Below are 20,032 nucleotides of genomic sequence, written 5' to 3' on the forward strand. Positions count from 1 at the left end.
CAAAGAAAATTTCAACAACACAAACCTTTTCTGTACTACTTTAAACATCCCCAGAGAAATCTTACTTTCACTACTGATTTACTTAGCACTTTAATTTTTTTTAATTAATTTTTTATGTTCAGTTAGCCAGCATATAGTACATCATTAGTTTTTGATGTAGTGTTCAACGATTTATTAGTTGTGTATAACACCCAGTGCTCATCACAACACATGCCCTTCTTAGTACCCATAACCCCCTTACCCCATCCCCAACCCTCTTCCTTCCTGTAACCCTCCATTTGTTTCCTGGAGTCCAGCGTCTCTTGTGGTTTGTCTCCCTGTCTGATTTCTTCCCGTTCAGTTTCCCCTCCCTTCCCCTGTGGTCCTCTGTGCTATTCTTTATGTTCCATATATGAGTGAAACCATATAATAATTGTCTTTCTCTGCTTCACTTATTTCACTTAGCATCATCCCCTCCAGTTCCATCCATGTCAATGCAAATGGTGGGTATGCATCCTTTCTGATGGCTGAGTAATATTCCATTGTATATATGGACTACATCTTCTTTATCCATTCGTCTGCTGAAGGGCACCTTGGCTCCTTCCACAGTTTGGCTATCGATATTGCTGCTATGAACACTGGGGTGCATGTGCCCCTGCTTTTCACTACATCTGTATCTTTGGGATACCTAGTAGTGCAATTGCTGGGTCATAGGGTTTTATTTTTAAATTTTTTTGAGGGAGAGAGAAAGCATGCAGGTGAGGAGGAAGAGGCAGAGGGAGAGAGAGATTTTAGCAGGCTCCATGCCCAGCATGGAGCCCAACATGGGGCTCAATCTCATGACCCTGAGATCATGACCTGAGCTGAAATCAAGAGTCAGATGCTTAACTGAGCTGTCCAGGGGCCCCCTATTTAATATTTTTAACAGATAGTACAAAAGTGAACTTCTATAAAATCACTATTTAAAATTAATTCAAGTTTTGAGTAAGCGATATTTTGACTTTTTTCAAATATTGATTTTCTATATGAGGAAATGCCCTCAGACTATATCCTAGAAGTTTAAAAATATTCTCTGCAAATTGACTGACGCCTGGTGTGCTTTGTAGTGAAGGATACTGGAACATCTCTTTTCAGATAAGAAGCATTATCATCTCATAGTTAGCAACTGCAAATAACAGCTGTGACAAGTTGAAGTCTTTTGATATTATATCCAGCTGAAGGTCAGACCTTATCACTTAGCAGTCCAGGAATGATGCATGTGTCAGCTGTCATGAAGCCTCATCTGGGATAACTGCAGAGATGCCTTTGTACAGTTGAGTAGACATTTTTCCTGCTTGCCTTCCATTCTCCTTATGTATAGTCCCAGAATCCAGAGTTCTTTTGGGGAATCACCACTCTCCCACTTGGTCCTTGTAATTACAGTTGACTCTCTCCTCATCCTCATGTCAAAGGTGGGCATATGGCCCAGGCTTTGTCAGACACTTATTCCATGCTTCTGGTTATGTTGACACATAATGCAAAATTAGTTCTTAGAGACTCAACTTGAGGATGCTTGTTTACATTGCAGAGGACTACAATGTCTATAGCTGGGGTTGCAGAGGAGGTATAAGACTGGAGCTATTGCACCCATCTTGCCACTATGAAGTTAAGGCCTCTCTCAAAACAGAGCTAACAGGGAGGAATTAAGAGATGTAGAGAATAAATGCCAGCCTTGAGGACATTGGTTGAGTCCCTGGATGGAGCCTAACAAGTCTAAACCAGGAAATGCCCCAGGAATTTTCAGTTTTGTGAACAGAAAACAAAAATCCCTATTTAACATAAGTAGGCTTTAGTTGGTTTTCTGTCACTGATAACCAGGGGTCTCTTCACACTGGGTAATTCACAATAATGGATCAGCATTCTAGCTAGAGTCCATTCTAAGACAGGCCACCTGGTGAGCTTGGCGTATGGGGGAAGAAGTTAAAGTGCTCCTACTGTATTACATGAGGTGGGAATCCATGCTCAGGAACTGGCCGTGTCACAAACCAAATATGAACTTGAATAAGCCATTCAGCTTTCAAAGAGAAGCAAAGAAAATCACTTTTAAGGACTAGCAGCTGGAAAGAATGGCATAATGTCCACACCAAAATGATCTAAGACAGTTGGAAATATGGACCTGAATCTTGCAAAAGATCAGGGCTGGTGGTGAGGATTTTGTCATGTTTATAGAGGTGAGGGTAGCAACCCTTGAGGTGGTGAAGGGGTCTAGAGAGAGAATGCCATAAGAGGAAGTAGGCAGAAGACAAAACCTTAGGAGTTCCATAGATTTAGAAGGTTGGTGGGGGGAGAATAGGAATGGGGGAAAGTGAGTGAGCAGTCAGGGAGGCAGGAGGAGAATCAGGGAAAACCTGGACCAAGAAATCAGGGGCAGCAGGTAAATGAGAAAGACATCACCAACTACAAATACCAAGAAGTTGAAAATCCCACTGAGGGAGGGACAAGGAATTCACCAAGGTCATTGCTGACCTTGCCAAAAGCTGTTCCAGGCAAGTGGTAGGGTAGAACACAGGTTGCAACAGTTACCCAGCAAATCCATGGTAAAAAAAAAAAAAAAAAGTAGACCCTAGGAGCCATCAGCTGCCTCTGAGGTGACTGGTGGATAAAACAGGGGTAGAAAGGCAGGAGCTAGGGGCTTAACTCCAAATATATATAAATGCCATGACATTGTCTTCCATTGTAAATCACCACTTGGGATGCTTGTTTTCAAAAGGAAGCAATTAAAAACAGACTCTCTAAATAAATGTGTAAGGCTATGATGCTAAGTAGCACATGACCAGGAAATTTATCAAGAACTGAATTACCTGTTTGGTGAGAAGGGACAAAAATATAAAACTGTGGGCTACAAAAGGAAAACTACTATGATTTAGCCGAGCATCTACTGTGTATGGTGTATAGTGGATCCTAAAAAGATGAGGTTCCTACCTTTAAGGGGTAACAGTCCACACTGAGGATCAGTGAAAGATAAAACCTCCAGGAAACCTCCTCTGAACTATGCCCTTGAGATATTGAGATCCTAACCTGCACTGGGTGTGGGGCCCTTCCTGCTGTCCCCGTGCTGGGTGTGGTTCCAACACGCCTCTAGGAAGTACTTTCTCTACACAGGTGTTTGTCTCTTGGACTGGGCTGACAACTCCTGGGGGTCAGGGGTTACATTTATTCATCTTTATGTCACACAGTCTGGAACAGAGTAGACAATTAGGGTTACCAGATTTAGGAAGAAAGAAAAAAATAAAATCTAGTTAAACTTGGGTTGCAAATTCAAATACTGCATGGGATATACTTTTTACTCAAAAGCTCTTTGTTGCTTATCTGAAATTCAAATTTCAATGGGCATCCTGTGCTTTATGGGGCAAGTCTACACATTCCATCCATGTTTTCTGAATGAATGCAAAAGTGTAACTGGAGGAGGAGATGTGGAGAGGACAATTAACTCCTCCTAAACCCATTCTCCAAAAATGCTAATTTAAAAACAGCATGATGCCAGAGGTAAGACACTAGCAGTGCAGTTATGACCATAAGAAGAAGAAACGAGAGAAGATTTGAGAAACCTGAAGCAGGAACACCAACTGAGGGACCCCATGTAGTTGGATAGATCTGTTCCCCCACCTCTCCCACCCACAGGATCACAACTCCTGATGTTAGAACCTGGCTGTGCCTCTGGATGAATGTGGTTGAATTTAGGTCACTGTCTCTCCTCAACACACAAAAACTAAAGGAGAAGTACTATGTGCAGCTGGGTGGTCTTGACCACATAGTTGAGGGATCCAGAGACTCTGGGGTCAGTGGAGCCTGGGTGGTCAGGGAAGGCTTCAGGGAGGAGGCGTGCCTGTGGTAAGGCCCTCAAGAAGGAAGAAAACACAAACAGGCAGAAACTCTTCTTAGGTTCTAACTCTGAATTCTTTGTAATTAAAACTAAAACATAAGCCACACATGAGATCAAGATTGTGGCTGTCTTCCTTAAACACTTGGTTTATTTGTTACTCTAGCCTTTTCCCTGCTTCAGTAACAAGTGACTTTCCTCTCTTCTCCCAGCAGACAAGAGTTTCATCAACCCTGAGATCAGTACAGCTTAGTTTCTGACAAACTGTGAACTATGCCCCGTCATTGCAGGTCGCGTTCACACATAAACGTGCACCTGTGTGGAGAGGCACTGTCGGGTAACAAGCACTTGTAGCCAAGTCTTTGGACTTCGTGTTGCCTTCTTTCCTTTACTTTTAGCTGACATTTTATTAATTACTTGCCTCTGTTTTATGTGGAAGGCAACCACTTTCGTTCAACTGAAGACAGCATTTTAGCTTACCATTTTGCTTATAGTTTCTGTGGGTAGGAACCAGATCAGGTTAGCTGAGAGGTTCTATCTTGGAGTGTCTCACGAGGGTGTGATCAGACATCAGCGAAGACTGCTATCACCTGAGGGCTGGTCTGAGACCAGAGGACCCACTACAAGATAGTGAACTCACAGGCAATATGGCGCATTCACATACCTGGCAGTTGGTGCAGCCTGTCAACCAGACAACTCAACTCTCCACATGGCCCTCTCCACAGGATGGCTTAAATACTTTCAGGGCTTGGGAGCTGGCTCCCTCCAAAGTGAGAGAACCATGAGACCAAGGTGAAAGGTGTAAAGTCATATGCTGTCTCTACTGCCTTATTCTGTTGGTGGCACAGACTAACCTTGACTCATCTGGGAGGAGGCTTCAGGATAATATGGGAAATGGGCCATCGGAAAACCAGTTTAGGAAACTCAACTTAGAAAATTCAAAAATATGCTAACTGGGCAATGTCTCCCATCCCAGAAATAGAAGGACATTAAGATCTTATAAGGAATAGCCAAATGCCCCAAAAAACTACACAAAAGGGAAGCAGAGAACACAGAGGCCTCATCAGTACCATCTGCTTCAAGGGGTTGGGCCTTGTCCACCCCCACCCATTCACCCTCCAGCCATCCACCTCACATCCCTCATCTACCCACCCAGATATCACACACAAACTGCTGTGGTAGACTCTGATATTTACCACACAAACTGCTGTCGTAGACTCTGGGGAATAGTGGTGAGCAAAAGAGATATGTCTCCATCCTCTTGTAATAGACAGTCCAGTTGGGGAGACAAACATACAAGTAGATAAATAAAATGGCAAGGTAAAAGAAAGAGAGAAGAATTATAGTAACCAACAGAGTCGGTACCTGCCCAAATGAGATGGCCAGGGAAGGCTTCCCTAGGGAGGTGGTTTTGAGGCAGAATTGAGAAAGTCTCTTCCAGCATTGATCAGAAGGGCAATGAAGGGACTCTCGGATGGAGGTCAGGAATGGGTGGGAGGGTTCCTAGAGCTCTTCTGGACAGAATTCCAGAGGAAAGGCAAGTGTGGAAGATGAGACCACCAACTCTGTCCTAAGCAGCTCCCAACAGAGGGGCTGCATTTGTGACATTGCCTTGGGGCCTTTAGAGGAGGTACAGGTGGAAAAGGAGCCAAGCCTGGAAGGAGGGTGGGAACAGAAGTCCCCGCAGTATGGAGGGAAAGCCAGTCCAATTTCTGGAGAGGAGACCAGATGTCCCATGTGAGGCAAATCAGAAACCAGGTGAGGGTGGTGTGGGGACAGGATACGGTGGGAGGTGGGTATTCTAAAAGAAGTGTTGATGCAGAGAGAGTAGAGCGAGTAGAGCGGGGACAAGATCTAGTGCTTCAGGCCAAAGTCTGGCTTCTGCTTAGAGCTGCACTTCAGTGGGGCTGCACAGTGAAAGTTTCCACTCTTCATTCTGGACAAACTAGGAGCACCGTCCACTTACAAACTGGGACATGCCCAAATTGATCAAAAGATATGACATATATATCTCTGGGAAAGAAGATCTGCCTAAGAGCCCACTGTTTATAGTAACATTTTCAATAATTTGAAATGCAAGTACCTGAGGGAAATGTTTGATTGTGAAACTATTTATGAAAGTGATTTTTTAAGTTTTTTGTAGCATTCATCAAAACTAAATGAAAAAGCACTAGACCAAAACAAAAGCCAAGATAAAAGTAAATGAAATGAAATAACTGAAAAATGAGGGATTATTATAAACATCAACTCAAACATCTTTGGGAACTTCCTATGTATCAAGTACCAACTGACTCTGAAGATACTGACGTGAGCATTTCATGGTATTTGCCCTTCAAGACTGCAGCTTCCTTAAGAAACCAAGAAAAAAATCAACTGTTCTGTGTGGATCACACATGCCATGCTGGAAGTACGACTGGGTGCTTGGGTAACATGCTCCATGAAGTACTGAACCAGGTCTCAGGTAACGTGCTCCATGCTGGAAGTACTGAACTAGGTGCTCAGGTAACATGGCCCACACTGGAGGTACTGACTGGGTGGTCCACTGCACCACTGTGGAGGTACTGATTGGCTACCTGGCAGCTAACCAGATGTTGAAAAGGGGCGGTGTATGTGAGGAGTTTGGGAAAACCACTGCCTGGTCTGCTTACAGACAGGAGTGCTTAAACAACAGACAGGGTACCCCACAGTTCCAGAGGCTGGAAGTCCAGGATGAAGGTGCCAGTGTGGCTGGGTCTTGGTGAGGGCTCTCCTCCTGGCAGACCGTCACACTGTCACTGCCTTCTCATGCGGTAGAAAGAGAACTCTGGTCTCTTCCTCTTCTTATAAAGACGCTGCTCCCATGCTGGGGGTCCCACCCTCATGACCTCATCTAACCTTAACCACCTCCCTAAGGCTCCACCTCCAAATGCCATCACCTTAGAGGTTAGGGCTCCAACACGCAAATTTTGGGGAAAAACAAACATCCAATTTCTAATGCCAACCAAGGAAGGTGACTTCTGCAGTGAATCCAGGAAAACGGAGACAGGATGTGGAAGGTGAGGGAGAGAGAAGCCAGGGAAGGTAGGAGCATGGAGAAAGTGCATGCAGAGCAGCAGTGGCCCTGAGCCTCTGGGGGCCAGAGCAGAGGTGTGGGTGAGGCACAGCAGGAGGGAGGCAGAGGGCGCTCAGCTCACTGAAGGGTGCACAGGCCCCATGTTCAAGGTCTGGGTCTTATTCTGAGAGAAATGGGGAATCACTGATGATTTTTAAACAGTTCTAAGACCTGGCCAGATTTGCTGAAGAAAGACTCATTCCACGCAGTAAAGGTGTCTCTGAGGGGCCAGAGAGTGAAGGATCCACTAAGACACCATTAAAAACAGGGTTTCTGAGAACACTTTGTGGCCCGGGAAGTGTAAGTAAGAACAGTAATAAACAGTGATTCTCAGCATGTTCTGTACACTTAAACACCATCTTAGCAACAGCCCTCTGAAACAGGTACTTTTTTGGGGTTCCCTTTTTTAATGGGGAAGCAGAGGTTCAGAGAGGTTGTGTAACTTGCCAAAGGTCACAGAGCAAGGGAGTGGTGTGCAGGCCTGACCCCCTGTGAGCAGTCAGCTTTGATGACCTCAGTGCTGGAGTGGGGTCTGCAGAAAACAAGAGGCCCTCACCAGCTCCTGCTGGGGTCTCTTCACAGGCCTGACACCCTCGTTCCACCCCTAACATAACCCATCTACCGCCCTGCCACCACTTTCCTTCCTAAAACGGATGCTCTATCTCAAATTGCTTCTAAAACCACTGCCACAAATGTCACTTCTCAGAACCTTCTGTGGCTTTCCACTGCCTTTGGAATGGAATTCTAACCCTTTAGCATGATAGTCAAGGCCTTGCTCCACCAGAAAGCTCCCATCCTAATAGTGCCTTAGCCGTCATAGGTGTTTGTCCTCTGTGAACACGAGCCGACAACTTGCCACCCCAGGCGTGGACAGGGCAGAATGTGGCTCCAGATCTCAGCTAGGACCCTTCGCACATGAGGAGACCAAGGCGGGGAGGGTTTCAACGGGCTGCCTTGGTTCGCAGAGGAGCTAGAACTCATCCCTTCCCGTTTCTTCCCATCGGATTCAGAAACGCCAGCCAGGAAACCCAAAGCCGGGCTCTCCAGCCTCAGCTGCTTCAAATAAAACAGCTACATTAATTTGCTGTCACGGCCGTAGGAGTTTCTTGAGAGGAGGTGCCTCCGAGGCTAACGGGTGTAAGAGGCCAGTTCTGCATGAGCTCCGATTCCTGGAATCTGCAAACACGGGCAGTTGTAACTGGTAACGTTTCACTGAAAAATGTCCATTTGTTGTCTTCAGGGGTATTTACTTAACTAAAGACATACATTTCCACGGCTTCTGGACATTTATTTTATAGGAAAAGCTCTTTAAAGCCTCTCCAACTCATTTCCCACCTGCCAGCTGCTCTGGCCGGCTCTCCCCCAGCGAACCTGGCCGGGGCCAGAACAGCTCTGTGCTGCTGTCCGCTAGGCCCAGACAAAAACGCACTCGACATTCCTGCCTCTGACTTCAGGACGCTGTTGCTGCCCTTCCCGCCTGATGGCCTCTCCTCGGCCTGGCTGGGCGGCTGCAGTCCGTGGACAGAGATCGGAAGCCTCGGGCGTTGGAGGCCGTGGAGGGGGGGGCACCAGCTTTGTGTTCTACCCATGCAGGCCTTTCCTGCAGCTGCTGCCTTCCCAGAGACGCTTCCAGACTGAGGCAGACCAGGCCCGGGACCCGCCAGTGAAACACAGGCTGGAAATACTCGGCTCTGGGATGCACTGACACTGCTGTCTCTGCAGATGGCCCTGCGAAGGGTCCCCTCTCCCCTGACTGAGGCTGGGAGGCCAGGCGGTCCACAGCACCGGAATTCCTCACTCGCCAACTACCCAGGATCTGACGCCTTCCCACGGATCCCACTGAAGACACTGAGACCAGCAAGAATCTGGCAAACACATTCCTGTTAGCTGAATAGGCACCACCAGAGATTACATGCCCAGTGGTCTTGTCTCCAGCTGTAAAAGGAGGGACCGGATTCCAAAGGAGCCCCCGTTACAATTCTCTACCCCCCGTGGGCTCTCGGCTCTTCCTGCTGTTGGGACAGCAGGAGCCGCCATTTCCTAGAGCTCGGTCTGAGCAAGCTTCAGAGTCGTTCTGGAAGGAAACTGCCGGTTTTTATGCATTTTTCTAAAAAGGGCAAAGTATGTCTAGCATCCAGCACAGGGCCTGGAACATGAAGGGCTCACGGTAACCGCTGGCTGCTTAGATGAGATGCGGAAAGAAGTCAGAAGAGAAGGAGGGTCTTGTTGAGTCAGTGAAACTTTTCCACTGGACAGTGATACGTCGCCAGTCGTAGATGGAGCTCTACCAGACAGCGCTTGGTCCCGGCTGGGGGCGCCCCCGCTCCCCCCAGCGGCTGAGCACAGTGTCACAGCTCATCTCTGGGGATCCAACTGACCCTGCCCTCCAAGGGATGCAGGGCTTAATTTGCACAGCTGTCCAGAGCATCCCTGGTAAGCAACTCAATGATCATCTATTGGATGGAAAAAAGAAACCGTCTTGGGTTTCTTGGGCTGATTCCAAATGATATAACATCTTCCCCAATGACAGATGCATTTAGAGAGGGATACAGCATATTTCGTTTCCATCATTTATATTCCTTTTATGTGTTGGAGCAAAAAATCAGTATGTCAAGCACATATAAACTATTAAGTGTAGCTGCTTCTATAATAAGGCTGAAATCTTCCCTGGGGACCCTGGGTGACTGATGTTTGGGAAACACGGATGTGAACTATGTCACCGGCATATACAAACTGCTAAGCCAGCAGTGATGGGGAAGAGTGCACATGACGTGTTTCTGAATTTGGGCTGTCTTCCCTCATATGTTCAGGGGTGTCCCCCCGTAGGATGCTATGGGGCTCAGACATGCCAAGCAAGGGAACAGAGCCCAATTAATGGCTCCTGTGGGGATGGGGAATCGTAACAGAGACATAATGTGCGACCCTGGTCTCATTAGCTCTCTGCTCTCACCAACTCTGTTTTGGGTTTATGACCATGTCTTTAAATTACATGCTCGGAAAATGAGTAGGTTCAAGCAAAAGACCCTTAGTACCTTCAGTGAGTCAAAATTGTGTAGGAAAATGGTTATACCAGCTGAATAAAATCTTTTTGTGTGCAACTTTTAGGAAAAAGGTCAGATTAATTTCCAATAATTAGCAGAAAGGCAGCCTGGAGGCACGGATCAACTCAGGGAATCTGAAAAGCCAGAGTTAGGTCAAACACTGGAAAGTTGGGTATTAATTTTTTAAAATAACATTTTAGGGGAAGGAACTTAATGATTAGGTTTGATTCTCAATAACTGATTTAGGTTATGGAAAATTGCCATTCTTCATTTTTGCCTGAAGAGTTACAGCCATAAAAAAGCCAAATTCCTGGTATATTTTCCTCTTACTAGAATTTTTAGAATTAAAAATACTGTTTGAAAATGTACAGTGTACCTCAGCCATGACCCAGCATTTGAAGTTTGTTTCTCTCAAATCTGGTAAGAACACATACATATATTTCCTTACTCTGTCACCTGAGGAGACCCAGAAGTGTCGTTGCAGTGCTGGTGAGCCCAGCTAGCACCCACATCTTGATGTCTAACACCAACCTCCAGGGAAACAGGTTTCCCAGAGAAATGGCTGATTTTAGGGCTGGGGCAGGAAATATATAAAATGGACCTGGTGCTTCTTGTAGTGACAGAAAGTAAGGAAGTGATTACACACACGTAATGGGGGTATGTCAAAGGGACACAAAGCCAACTTAAATAACATAAATAAAATAGTACTGAGGGGCGGGTGCCTGGCTGGCTCAGTTAAGCATCTGCTTTTGGCTCAGGTCATTTTCTCAGGGTCCTGGGATCGAGCCCCACATCAGACTCCCTAATCAGTGGGGAGTCTGCTTCTCCCTCTGCCCCTCTCCCCCCTTCTCATGCTCTCTCTCATGTTCTTACCCTCTAAAATATAAATAAAATCTTTCAAAACTAAATAAAACAAAATAATATTGGATAACAACCCAAAACATAAATATCCATGAGTCCATCCTGATATGGATAATCAATTGAATAAATAAGTACAGAGGGAGAGTAGATAAATCTTACTTGCAAAAGAATTATATTTTATGTAGCTGCTTCACCCTCTAGGGGGAAGAGCATGACTCTTTTGAGCATGAGATGTACACCCCGTGACTTCCTTCCCAAGAATACAGGATGGAAAGGAGATAAACCTAGCAAACATGACCTCAGCCAGACGATCAAACATCAACAGTGATGAGTTCTGTCGATAGTACTTGCTATGGTGTAACAAGTATGGTACTTACCTCTGCGATCTTCTCCACAACATAGATAAGTCCAGCTCAATCATGAGAAAAATATCAGACAAATCTCAAATGAGTAATGTTCCACAAAATCCCTCATGAGTATTTCTCAATGTCATCAATATTGTCAAAAATGTAGAGTCTAAGAAATTGTCAGAACCAAGTAGCAAGATATGATGACTACATGTAATGTGGGATTCTGGGTGGGATCTTCGAAAAAGGGTATTAGGTAAAAACTAAGAAAATGGAAATAAGGTATGGACTTTGGTTAGTTATCATGTACCAGCATTGGTTCCCTAATTGCAACAAAGGCACCATAATATAAGTCAGCAACAGGGGAGACATTGTGTGAGGTATAAGGGAACTCCATACTAGCTTTACAACTTTTCTGTAAATCTCAAACTGTTCTCACATAAAATACATCCTTTAAAAAATCTAGCAAGAACAGACTTTGAGAGAGGGAGAAATCAACTTTTCTTCATACCTGCCCCAAATCTCCCACAGGCAGATTTCTGCACATACATGTAGTCCTGGGAGACAGACATTTCCTTCTGCCCGTTTACATCTGGTGCCCATCATGCATTCTCAGGAAGTGGATAGTGCCCTTAATGGGGCAAAAAGTGGTACTTGGGGAGGGGTTGAAAATTCCTAGATATTACAATGATTTGTATCCCTCTGGAGCTTAACTCTAGCTAACAAATCTTATTTCTTAGTATTTAATTTCTCCCTAAAGAGAAATATAATCTAAAGTAATTTAAATTTAACTAAAACTAATTAAAATTAAATTTCACTTAAGGCAGGCAATAATGAAAACATGGCTATAAGATACTTGTGTACACCGCTCAAAAACACATACCTTATGATTACAAGGAAGTGTGCAAAGAATGGGGGGGTCTAGAACATGTTAAATCAATACGGGAGGAAAATCTCACACAAGCTCTCTACACAGGCTTTACTCTAGAGTTTTTAATTGTTTTTAACATGATTTTACATACTTGGTCGCAGGCACTCTTGTCATAGATTTTAAAAGATTTCTCACTTTTTTTTTTGCATTTTTATTTTTTTTATTTATTTTTTTATTTTTTATAAACATATAATATATTTTTATCCCCAGGGGTACAGGTCTGTGAATCGCCAGGTTTACACACTTCACAGCACTCACCATAGCACATACCCTCCCCAATGTCCATAACCCCACCCCCCCAACCCCCTTCCCCCCATCAACCCTCAGTTTGTTTTGTGAGATTAAGAGTCACTTATGGTTTGTCTCCCTCCCAATCCCATCTTGTTTCATTTACTCTTCTCCTACCCCCCTTAACCCCCCATGTTGCATCTCCTCTCCCTCATATCAGGGAGATATGATAGTTGTCTTTCTCCAATTGACTTATTTCACTCAGCATCAGGGAAATACAAATCAAAACCACAATGAGGGACGCCTGGGTGGCTCAGTTGGTTAAGCAGCTGCCTTCGGCTCAGGTCATGATCCCAGCGTCCTGGGATCGAGTCCCACATCGGGCTCCTTGCTTGGCAGCGAGCCTGCTTCTCCCTCTGCCTCTGCCTGCCGCTCTGTCTGCCTGTGCTCACTCTCACTTCTCTCTCTATGACAAATAAATAAATAAAATCTTTAAAAAAAAAAAAACCACAATGAGATATCACCTCACACCAGTCAGAATGGCTAAAATTAACAAGTCAGGAAATGACAGATGCTGGCGAGGATGCGGAGAAAGGGGAGCCCTCCTACACTGTTGGTGGGAATGCAAGCTGGTGCAACCACTCTGGAAAACAGCATGGAGGTTCCCCAAAATGTTGAAAATAGAACTACCCTATGACCCAGCAATTGCACTGCTGGGTATTTACCCTAAAGATACAAACGTAGTGATCCGAAGGGGCACGTGCACCCGAATGTTTATAGCAGCAATGTCTACAATAGCCAAACTATGGAAAGAACCTAGATGTCCATCAACATCTATTTCTCTAGGGAAATAGAGTATTTCTCTAGGGACATATGTAGTTGACATGACTATTGGGGAGGGTGCTACTGGCATCTGGTGGGCAGAGGGCAGGGACGCCAAGCACCCCCCATCACACAGGACGGCCCCCTAACTATACACACAGCACAGAAGAGAGCCAGCCTTGGGCAATGGTGCCGAGCTTGAGAAACCCTGCCAGAAGGTCCAGAGTAAGTTAAGAGAAAGGAAAAGAGGCTGCAACATCATGGAGCGTGCTGGGGGTGTGATGTCAGGCAGCGAGGCAACCACTACCACCTCCTTCACAGACGAGGAACCAGGCTCCACCACGGCTGGTTCCCGGACCCACAGTACACAGCAAGGCAGAGGTGGTGCAGGAGTCTGAGTCCATTTTGGTGAGTTCCAACACCTTTCTCCTTCCGCTGTACACAGCACTGATTTTTGAAGACAGTTGGGTTCCCAAAGATACAGGGGGGCCAGATCTTCCCTCTCTGATCCTGTTCTCCCAGAAGGGTGGGCATGGTCTTGGCTGGCTGGGTTGTGTGAGGCCGAAGCAGGAGCAGCCTATGTGCCCACGAAGCCGCAGAGCGACCGTCAAGCAAGGCATGGGGCTAGGGGGCCAGTGGAGCTAAGTGGTTGGGGGCTGGGGATACAGGACTTCCTAGGAGACCGTACAGTCTAGAAAGAATCCATTTCTTAGGAAAAAACCTCACAGTGGGTATTTTAATAATTATATTCTTAAGAAGAAGCACTATTGGTCAGCTCATAAGCTAATGGAAGCTCCATGTTCCCTAAGTCGGGAAGGCCAACCATTGAGCCCACTCAACCAAGAAGCAGACAACACGGGCTGGCCTGCAGCAACCCCTACAATTACCAGAATAATCTCTCAGAGAAGGGGAAAGTCATTCTGTAGAGGGCTGGCCATCCTTCCTGGAACGGGGAGGCAATGTGGGGAGTTATTCCAGGTAAGATATTAGTAACCACAAAAGTGAAAAATGTAACATTGTACCAAACTATAAAAGAACTCTACGAGATTTAAAGCCGCTGTAGTTGCTAAAGGGAGGTCAACAACATCTAAAAAGTTAAGGTAGTCGGAGAGCATTGCTCTCAGGCTGTAAGTGGCCTGTTTGGCAAGAGGTGGAAGGACCTGAGGGAGTGGCCGATGCAGCTGCCCCCACACGCCCACCCCTGCTGCTCCGTGGGGAGATCGGGGATGTAGGGCTGATGTAGCCCTGTTTCTGCAGCATCTGTCCATGCTGTGTGACCAGGCTTCAGCTGCATGAGTCAAGTGTGTGCATGGCATGATTGCACATCACAGAGATGCATGTGACCACAAGGACAAAGACACAGGAAGGACCGAGCTATCTGGGGGAGCTCAAGATGAGCTTCGCAAGAGATGGTACAATTTAAGCTGGGGCTTCAGGTATCAGGCATGCAGCATACGGCAATAGAGAACATGGTGTCTTTGGGCAGTAAGTGGACCAGGATGAGCTCAGTGGCTGGGAGACAGAAGTGGGGCCTTCCACATCAGGACATCCCAGCCTATACAGTATCTTGAGTATCACGCAAGGAACCCAGCTTTGAAGTCAGACATGATGGCTAAGAAGCAGGAAAGCAACGGGCTAGATCTGTGTCTTAGACAAACAGCCCTGCTTGCATTTGTAGAATGTCTGGAGGCTAGAAGGCTTAACGAGGCATGGTGGGACGGGGTCATGTGTTAGACATACCCGGCTGGTGGACTCGACCTCACGACGTCTCCAACCTCATGATCCGAGGGGAAAAGGGGGATGACCATCTTATCTTCTAGGAGCTATTAAGTAAAGTAGAGGAGATGGACAGGGGGCTGGGTCCACTTTGGAGTGGAGCGCATTTAAAATAATTGGGACCTTTCAGCTGGAGGTGCCAGAAATCCCCCAGAAAGCAGGAGCACATCTCAGAAATCAAAGCGCAGTGAGTGATGTGGATTTTAAGTCCACATTTGTTGGAGGACAGATGGTGAGGTCACCGCATGAAAGGTGCCTGGCAGGGTAATTTCCACATGGCAGGAGCTCAGGTATGGTGGCCGGTGTCGCTGTAGTCATTCCTGGGAGCGGCCCCCCCCACCCCCCACTGCTCTGGAGGACAGTGAGGCCACAGAAGTGAATGAAACGGCCAGAGGGAGCCCTCCATCCGAAGAAACTCAGCAGAAACCAACAGTTCAGAGACAAAGCCAAAAAGAGGAATGAAAAGCAAGAATCAAAAACATATGAGGAGAAACGAGAGAACAGGGTCTGAGGAGCCAGAGGAAGTGAGAATTTCAAAGGAGAGTGAATCAGTGTGAAGATAAGTGAGATAAAGGGTGAAGGGCACGGGCTGGCCTCGCAAGCTGGGAGGCTGCCTATGACCTTGCAAGGGCCTTTGTTGTGACCAAGTGCCGGGAGAAGAGGTTGCTACTGGGGGTGGGAATGCAGAGGGAGGGAGCCCTGGGTGGGGAGCCCCATGACAAGTCCCCCTGGAAAAGCTGAAGCTGATGGTCCTTCGAAGGAAATGTGGGGCTTCTTCCAATGCCTGCAGGGCATCTACTTCTGCCATTTTAACTACTCGCTATCTGATATTTGATATTTGAAACCCACAATACACTAAGGGAAGCTTTGGTTTCATGTTCTCATCCAGCTGCCTTCTTACTTTCCATTTTGCACACTGTTTCCATACATTCATTCTCATGGGAGGAAATTGGAAGTTAGAAATTTCCAGGAGCATTCAAAGGCTGGGCTCAATGGAGATCATCTCCTGATCGAGCCATGTCCTGACATGTCTTCCCTGGGTCTGGGTCCAGGGCTGAGTTTTTTCAAGACATGAAACTGGAGAGGGGTCCCTGAAACATTTTCAACTTGCAATATCACCTTATATTTGCATAGTTGGGTTTTAGTTCCTAATGGATTTTTCTAGTCATTGTTTCTTCTCATTCTTACCGTGACCCTAAGGGGGAAGAAAAGCAGATAAGCTTATCCTCAGGTTCTAGACCAAAACAACAGCAAATAAACCAGCAAAATCCTGGAAGCTCCAATGTATGTAAGGACATGCTTTCCCATCCCCTATTCTTTCAAGTAAATCATCGGCATCAATGACGGCTTGAAACTTGATTTCTAAAGGGCCTAATAATATGTCATCCAGATATATTTCAATCATAGAGCGGGAGAGAGAGAGAATGAGAGAGAGAGAGACAATGTGACAGTACTTTTTTTTTTTAAGATTTCATTTATTTATTTGAGAGAGAGAGAGAGAGAGAGGGAGATCATGAGAAGGGAGAAGGTCAGAGGGAGAAGCAGATGCTCCATGGAGCTGGAAGTCCAATGCAGGATTCGATCCAACGACTCTGGGATTATAACCTGAGCTGAAGGCAGTTGTTAAACCAACTGAGCCACCCAGGCGTCCAAGACCATGAGACAGTACTTTTGCCTGAATCAGCTCAGACAGGTTGACCAGCACTCCAGCAATTTCCAGTAGTGCCATTGCCATGGTTCTACTCCTATGTGCTCATTAGAATTTTGGGGGGCACTTTCTAAAAAGGAAGATGCCTGGGCCTTCCCCAAAAGTAAATCAAACTCTTAAAAGACTGGTTGACCAGAAACATATAGGAGAGCAAAGAATAAAATAGTAGAGCAGAAAATCAAGAATGTATATCTAAAACTATATTCTAAGGTACAGAGGCACAGTTGTGTGGGAAAAATAGTCATTAATGTAAGGCATACTTGAGGATATACCCATTAAAGTAGTTTAAAATTAAAATGTTGACTCTTCAGGGGCGCCTGGTGGCTCAGTGGGTTAAGCCTCTGCCTTCAGCTCAGGTCATGATCTCAGGGTTCTGGGATCGAGTCCCGCATCAGGCTCTCTGCTCACAGGGAGCCTGCTTCCCCCTCTCTCTCTGCCTGCCTCTCTGCCTACTTGTGATCTCTCTCTGTCAAATAAATAAATAAAATCTAAAAAAAAAAAAATGTTGACTCTTCAATTTGAAAACAAGACACACACATACACACCATTAACCAGAATCCCTATTCTCACAACAGGTGCACACATCTGCCTCCTGGAGGGTTATGGCACACATGTACGAGCACATTAACAGACATTTACTTGCTGATGTCATGAGCCCCATGGCATTATGACAAAATGCTGTTCCCCAAATCACCTAAGTCCCCATTCCCTTAAGTAATATCAGTAATCTGGAGCTATTTTGGCATACTAGGTATGTGCCTACTACCTGCATGGTTCCAGCTGGGAGGCAAAATCCCAGAGGAGCTAAGACAGTCATCAAATAATAACGGTTTTCCAAGTTTTCTATAAAGACGGCACTGGTGGCTCATAGTCATCAGGTTTTAAGCTTGGTGAGAAACATATCTGCCAGATGCTTCTTGTAGTCTACAAGATGGCTGGCAAGCAGGAAGGATGAAGCTGGAGGTCAGAAACCAGAGCCCACCTAAACTGGTCCATTCCAGGGGAATGCCAAGAACCCTCATTTGGTTGTTGCTCTGATACACTTCCCGGGTAGGGTTGCCAGGTAAAACACAGGACACCAGTTAAATGTGCACTTTGATAAATAACAATCTCCCAGATACTGCTTCACCTTTATCTGAAGTCTGAGTTTCAAGGGACATGCTGTACTTTCATTTACTAAATTTGTCAACTCTCCTATTAGGGAAAGCTCCCATAACAGTTTCTACTACCCAAGAAACTTCAGATTTTTCCATATTTTTGTATCATTGATCAGCATCTATAAATATAGATGGAAGATATACTTTCCAAAATAGGATTCTTCTCTTTTTTGCATCTATCATATCATTTCTATGGACATGATGGACTATCCTTTAAGGTCTTAAGTCTTTCTTCCAGGTACCACCACCATGAGTGACTTATACTTTGTATACTAAATTTGCAATAGTCTCCATGAAACATAAATATTCAAAAAGTGCAGATTTAGCATTTGGATCCTTTCCCCAAACCTCCAACCTTTCTGAATGCTCACTTTCAACTGAAAGCGTCTCTAGAAAATCATGATGTAAATCATATTATCGTTACTCACATAGAGGTGGCCCATTGCCGCCCTTCCAGAAAGCTACAGAGGATTTTTGCAATCTCAACTGCTCTTTAAAAAAAAAAATCTGTTTTCTATTATGAAAAATAATCTAAAAATAGTTCCACATAACACAAGGATAAAACCATCTGTATGATATCTCCAAAGAGCTCATATTTCTATAGATTTTTATCACTTTCCAACTGTTCCAACAAGTTCTGAAATTTAAGAAAGTCATGTAGATTTGGCAGCTAAAACTCATTAAAGTATTAAATTTAATCACTAATATTGCAATTATTTTGTGTTATTCTTTTACATCATAGAAGGTTCAAATCAAATATGTATCAAAGCAAACAAAGCACAAAACTACATTAAAACTCATGGCAGAATTTCTTAAATGTCACATTAATGTTTCCACCAATTATCAATCAATAAAACCAAAATATTGATGCAACAGAAAAATACCCAGCACTCCAGTACAACATACAGAGAGAATGTGTATCTGGAAATGTTAGCCCCAGTGTGTGTTTCACGAATAATTTCCAACAGGTGTAAATAACGCCAGGCCCCTCATTAGGACTGTCACATCAAAACTGGTGTGTATTTTCTTAAGAATCAAGATTTCACTTTCGAAGAATAAAGTCAGCATTAAAATAAAAACAAAACTTGTACAGAAAATCATGAATGCAGTTAATGTGATTTTTTAAACTTGAGCCATCGAGAAGTCCAGAAAACAAAACAACTGACCTTTGTGTGGACGTTCTCCATTGGGTCCCAGAGATCTCCATTCAAGAGAGAAACACGGACAACTTCATAAGCTCCCCCCCGGCCCCTTCTTCCAGCTGGCTGCATGGTGGGGGCTAACTTGCTTCCCGGGTTGACCGCTGCATCAAAAAGAAAACAGCCCGGTTCTTCATTCTTGTCAGGAAGACTCTGGCATCAGACACTTATGACATAAATGACTCAGTGAAAATATCTGGAAGCCCAAGGAAGCCAGGGAAACACCATTATCTATTAAGCCACGGTCAAGGTTAGAAGTGATGAATACTCTTGTCAATCCAACCAAACAATTCTGTGACTTAAACAAAAGCTAACTTTTCCCTTCAAGTCCTATGGCATGTCCTGGGTGATGATCGAAGTATATAATTCTGTCCTCAACAAGCAACAAAGATCACACAAGTGGTGACTTTTTAAATGATGAATTAATGCTTTGCTTCAAATCAGCTCTCTCTTAAACATCTCAAGGCTTTAGCTGTATTAAGACTAAATCCATTTACTTAAGTCCCAGTGAATCAGCTCAACACAACGCCAATTCTCCTCCCTGTACTTACAGAGGCTAATTTTATATGCCTCACTGAGTGATTCTATAGACACAATTAATTGGCCAGTTCAGACTGACTAGACTGGTTTATGTAAAAAAATTAAGTCACTCAATAAACTATTATATGATCTTGTTTCTTGGGGTCCTGTCGAACCAGTTAATGTCCCGACACAGGTTCAACTTAGCCCCATTTCCATAAACAGTCCTAATGGAAAGTATAACTTTTTTTCTTTTCTGGACAGTGTATCGCTTTCCTAACAAGTCGGGTAATTTCTCTGGGATTGCTCTCCTATGAGGTCACGTTCCTGCTGTTTGGTGCGACCACAGCTTGTCCCTCAAGGTAAAGGATGGGAGCAGAATCCCTCACATGTTATTCCCATTTCTTCAACCAGGACTCATAATTTTCAGACCTGAGTCATAATAGCACAGTTTTAAGTTACTAAGGAGTTCACATTTATTGGGCACAAATGGTATTGAAATTTTAATCCTAGA

General features: G+C 44.9%; 1 protein-coding gene across 1 annotated transcript in view; it reads right to left on the bottom strand.

Moving 5' to 3' along the window:
• The window catches only part of ADAM12 (ADAM metallopeptidase domain 12), a 354,460-nt gene that overhangs the window by 287,842 nt on the left and 46,586 nt on the right, over positions 1-20,032 (bottom strand). The window contains exon 2 of the mRNA XM_047702993.1: positions 18,967-19,103. Coding sequence (XP_047558949.1) covers positions 18,967-19,103 — 137 coding nt within the window. The remainder of the gene's footprint in view (positions 1-18,966; positions 19,104-20,032) is intronic.

The sequence above is a fragment of the Lutra lutra genome, chromosome 14, assembly GCF_902655055.1.
Source record: "Lutra lutra chromosome 14, mLutLut1.2, whole genome shotgun sequence".
Taxonomy (NCBI): Eukaryota; Metazoa; Chordata; class Mammalia; order Carnivora; family Mustelidae; genus Lutra; species Lutra lutra.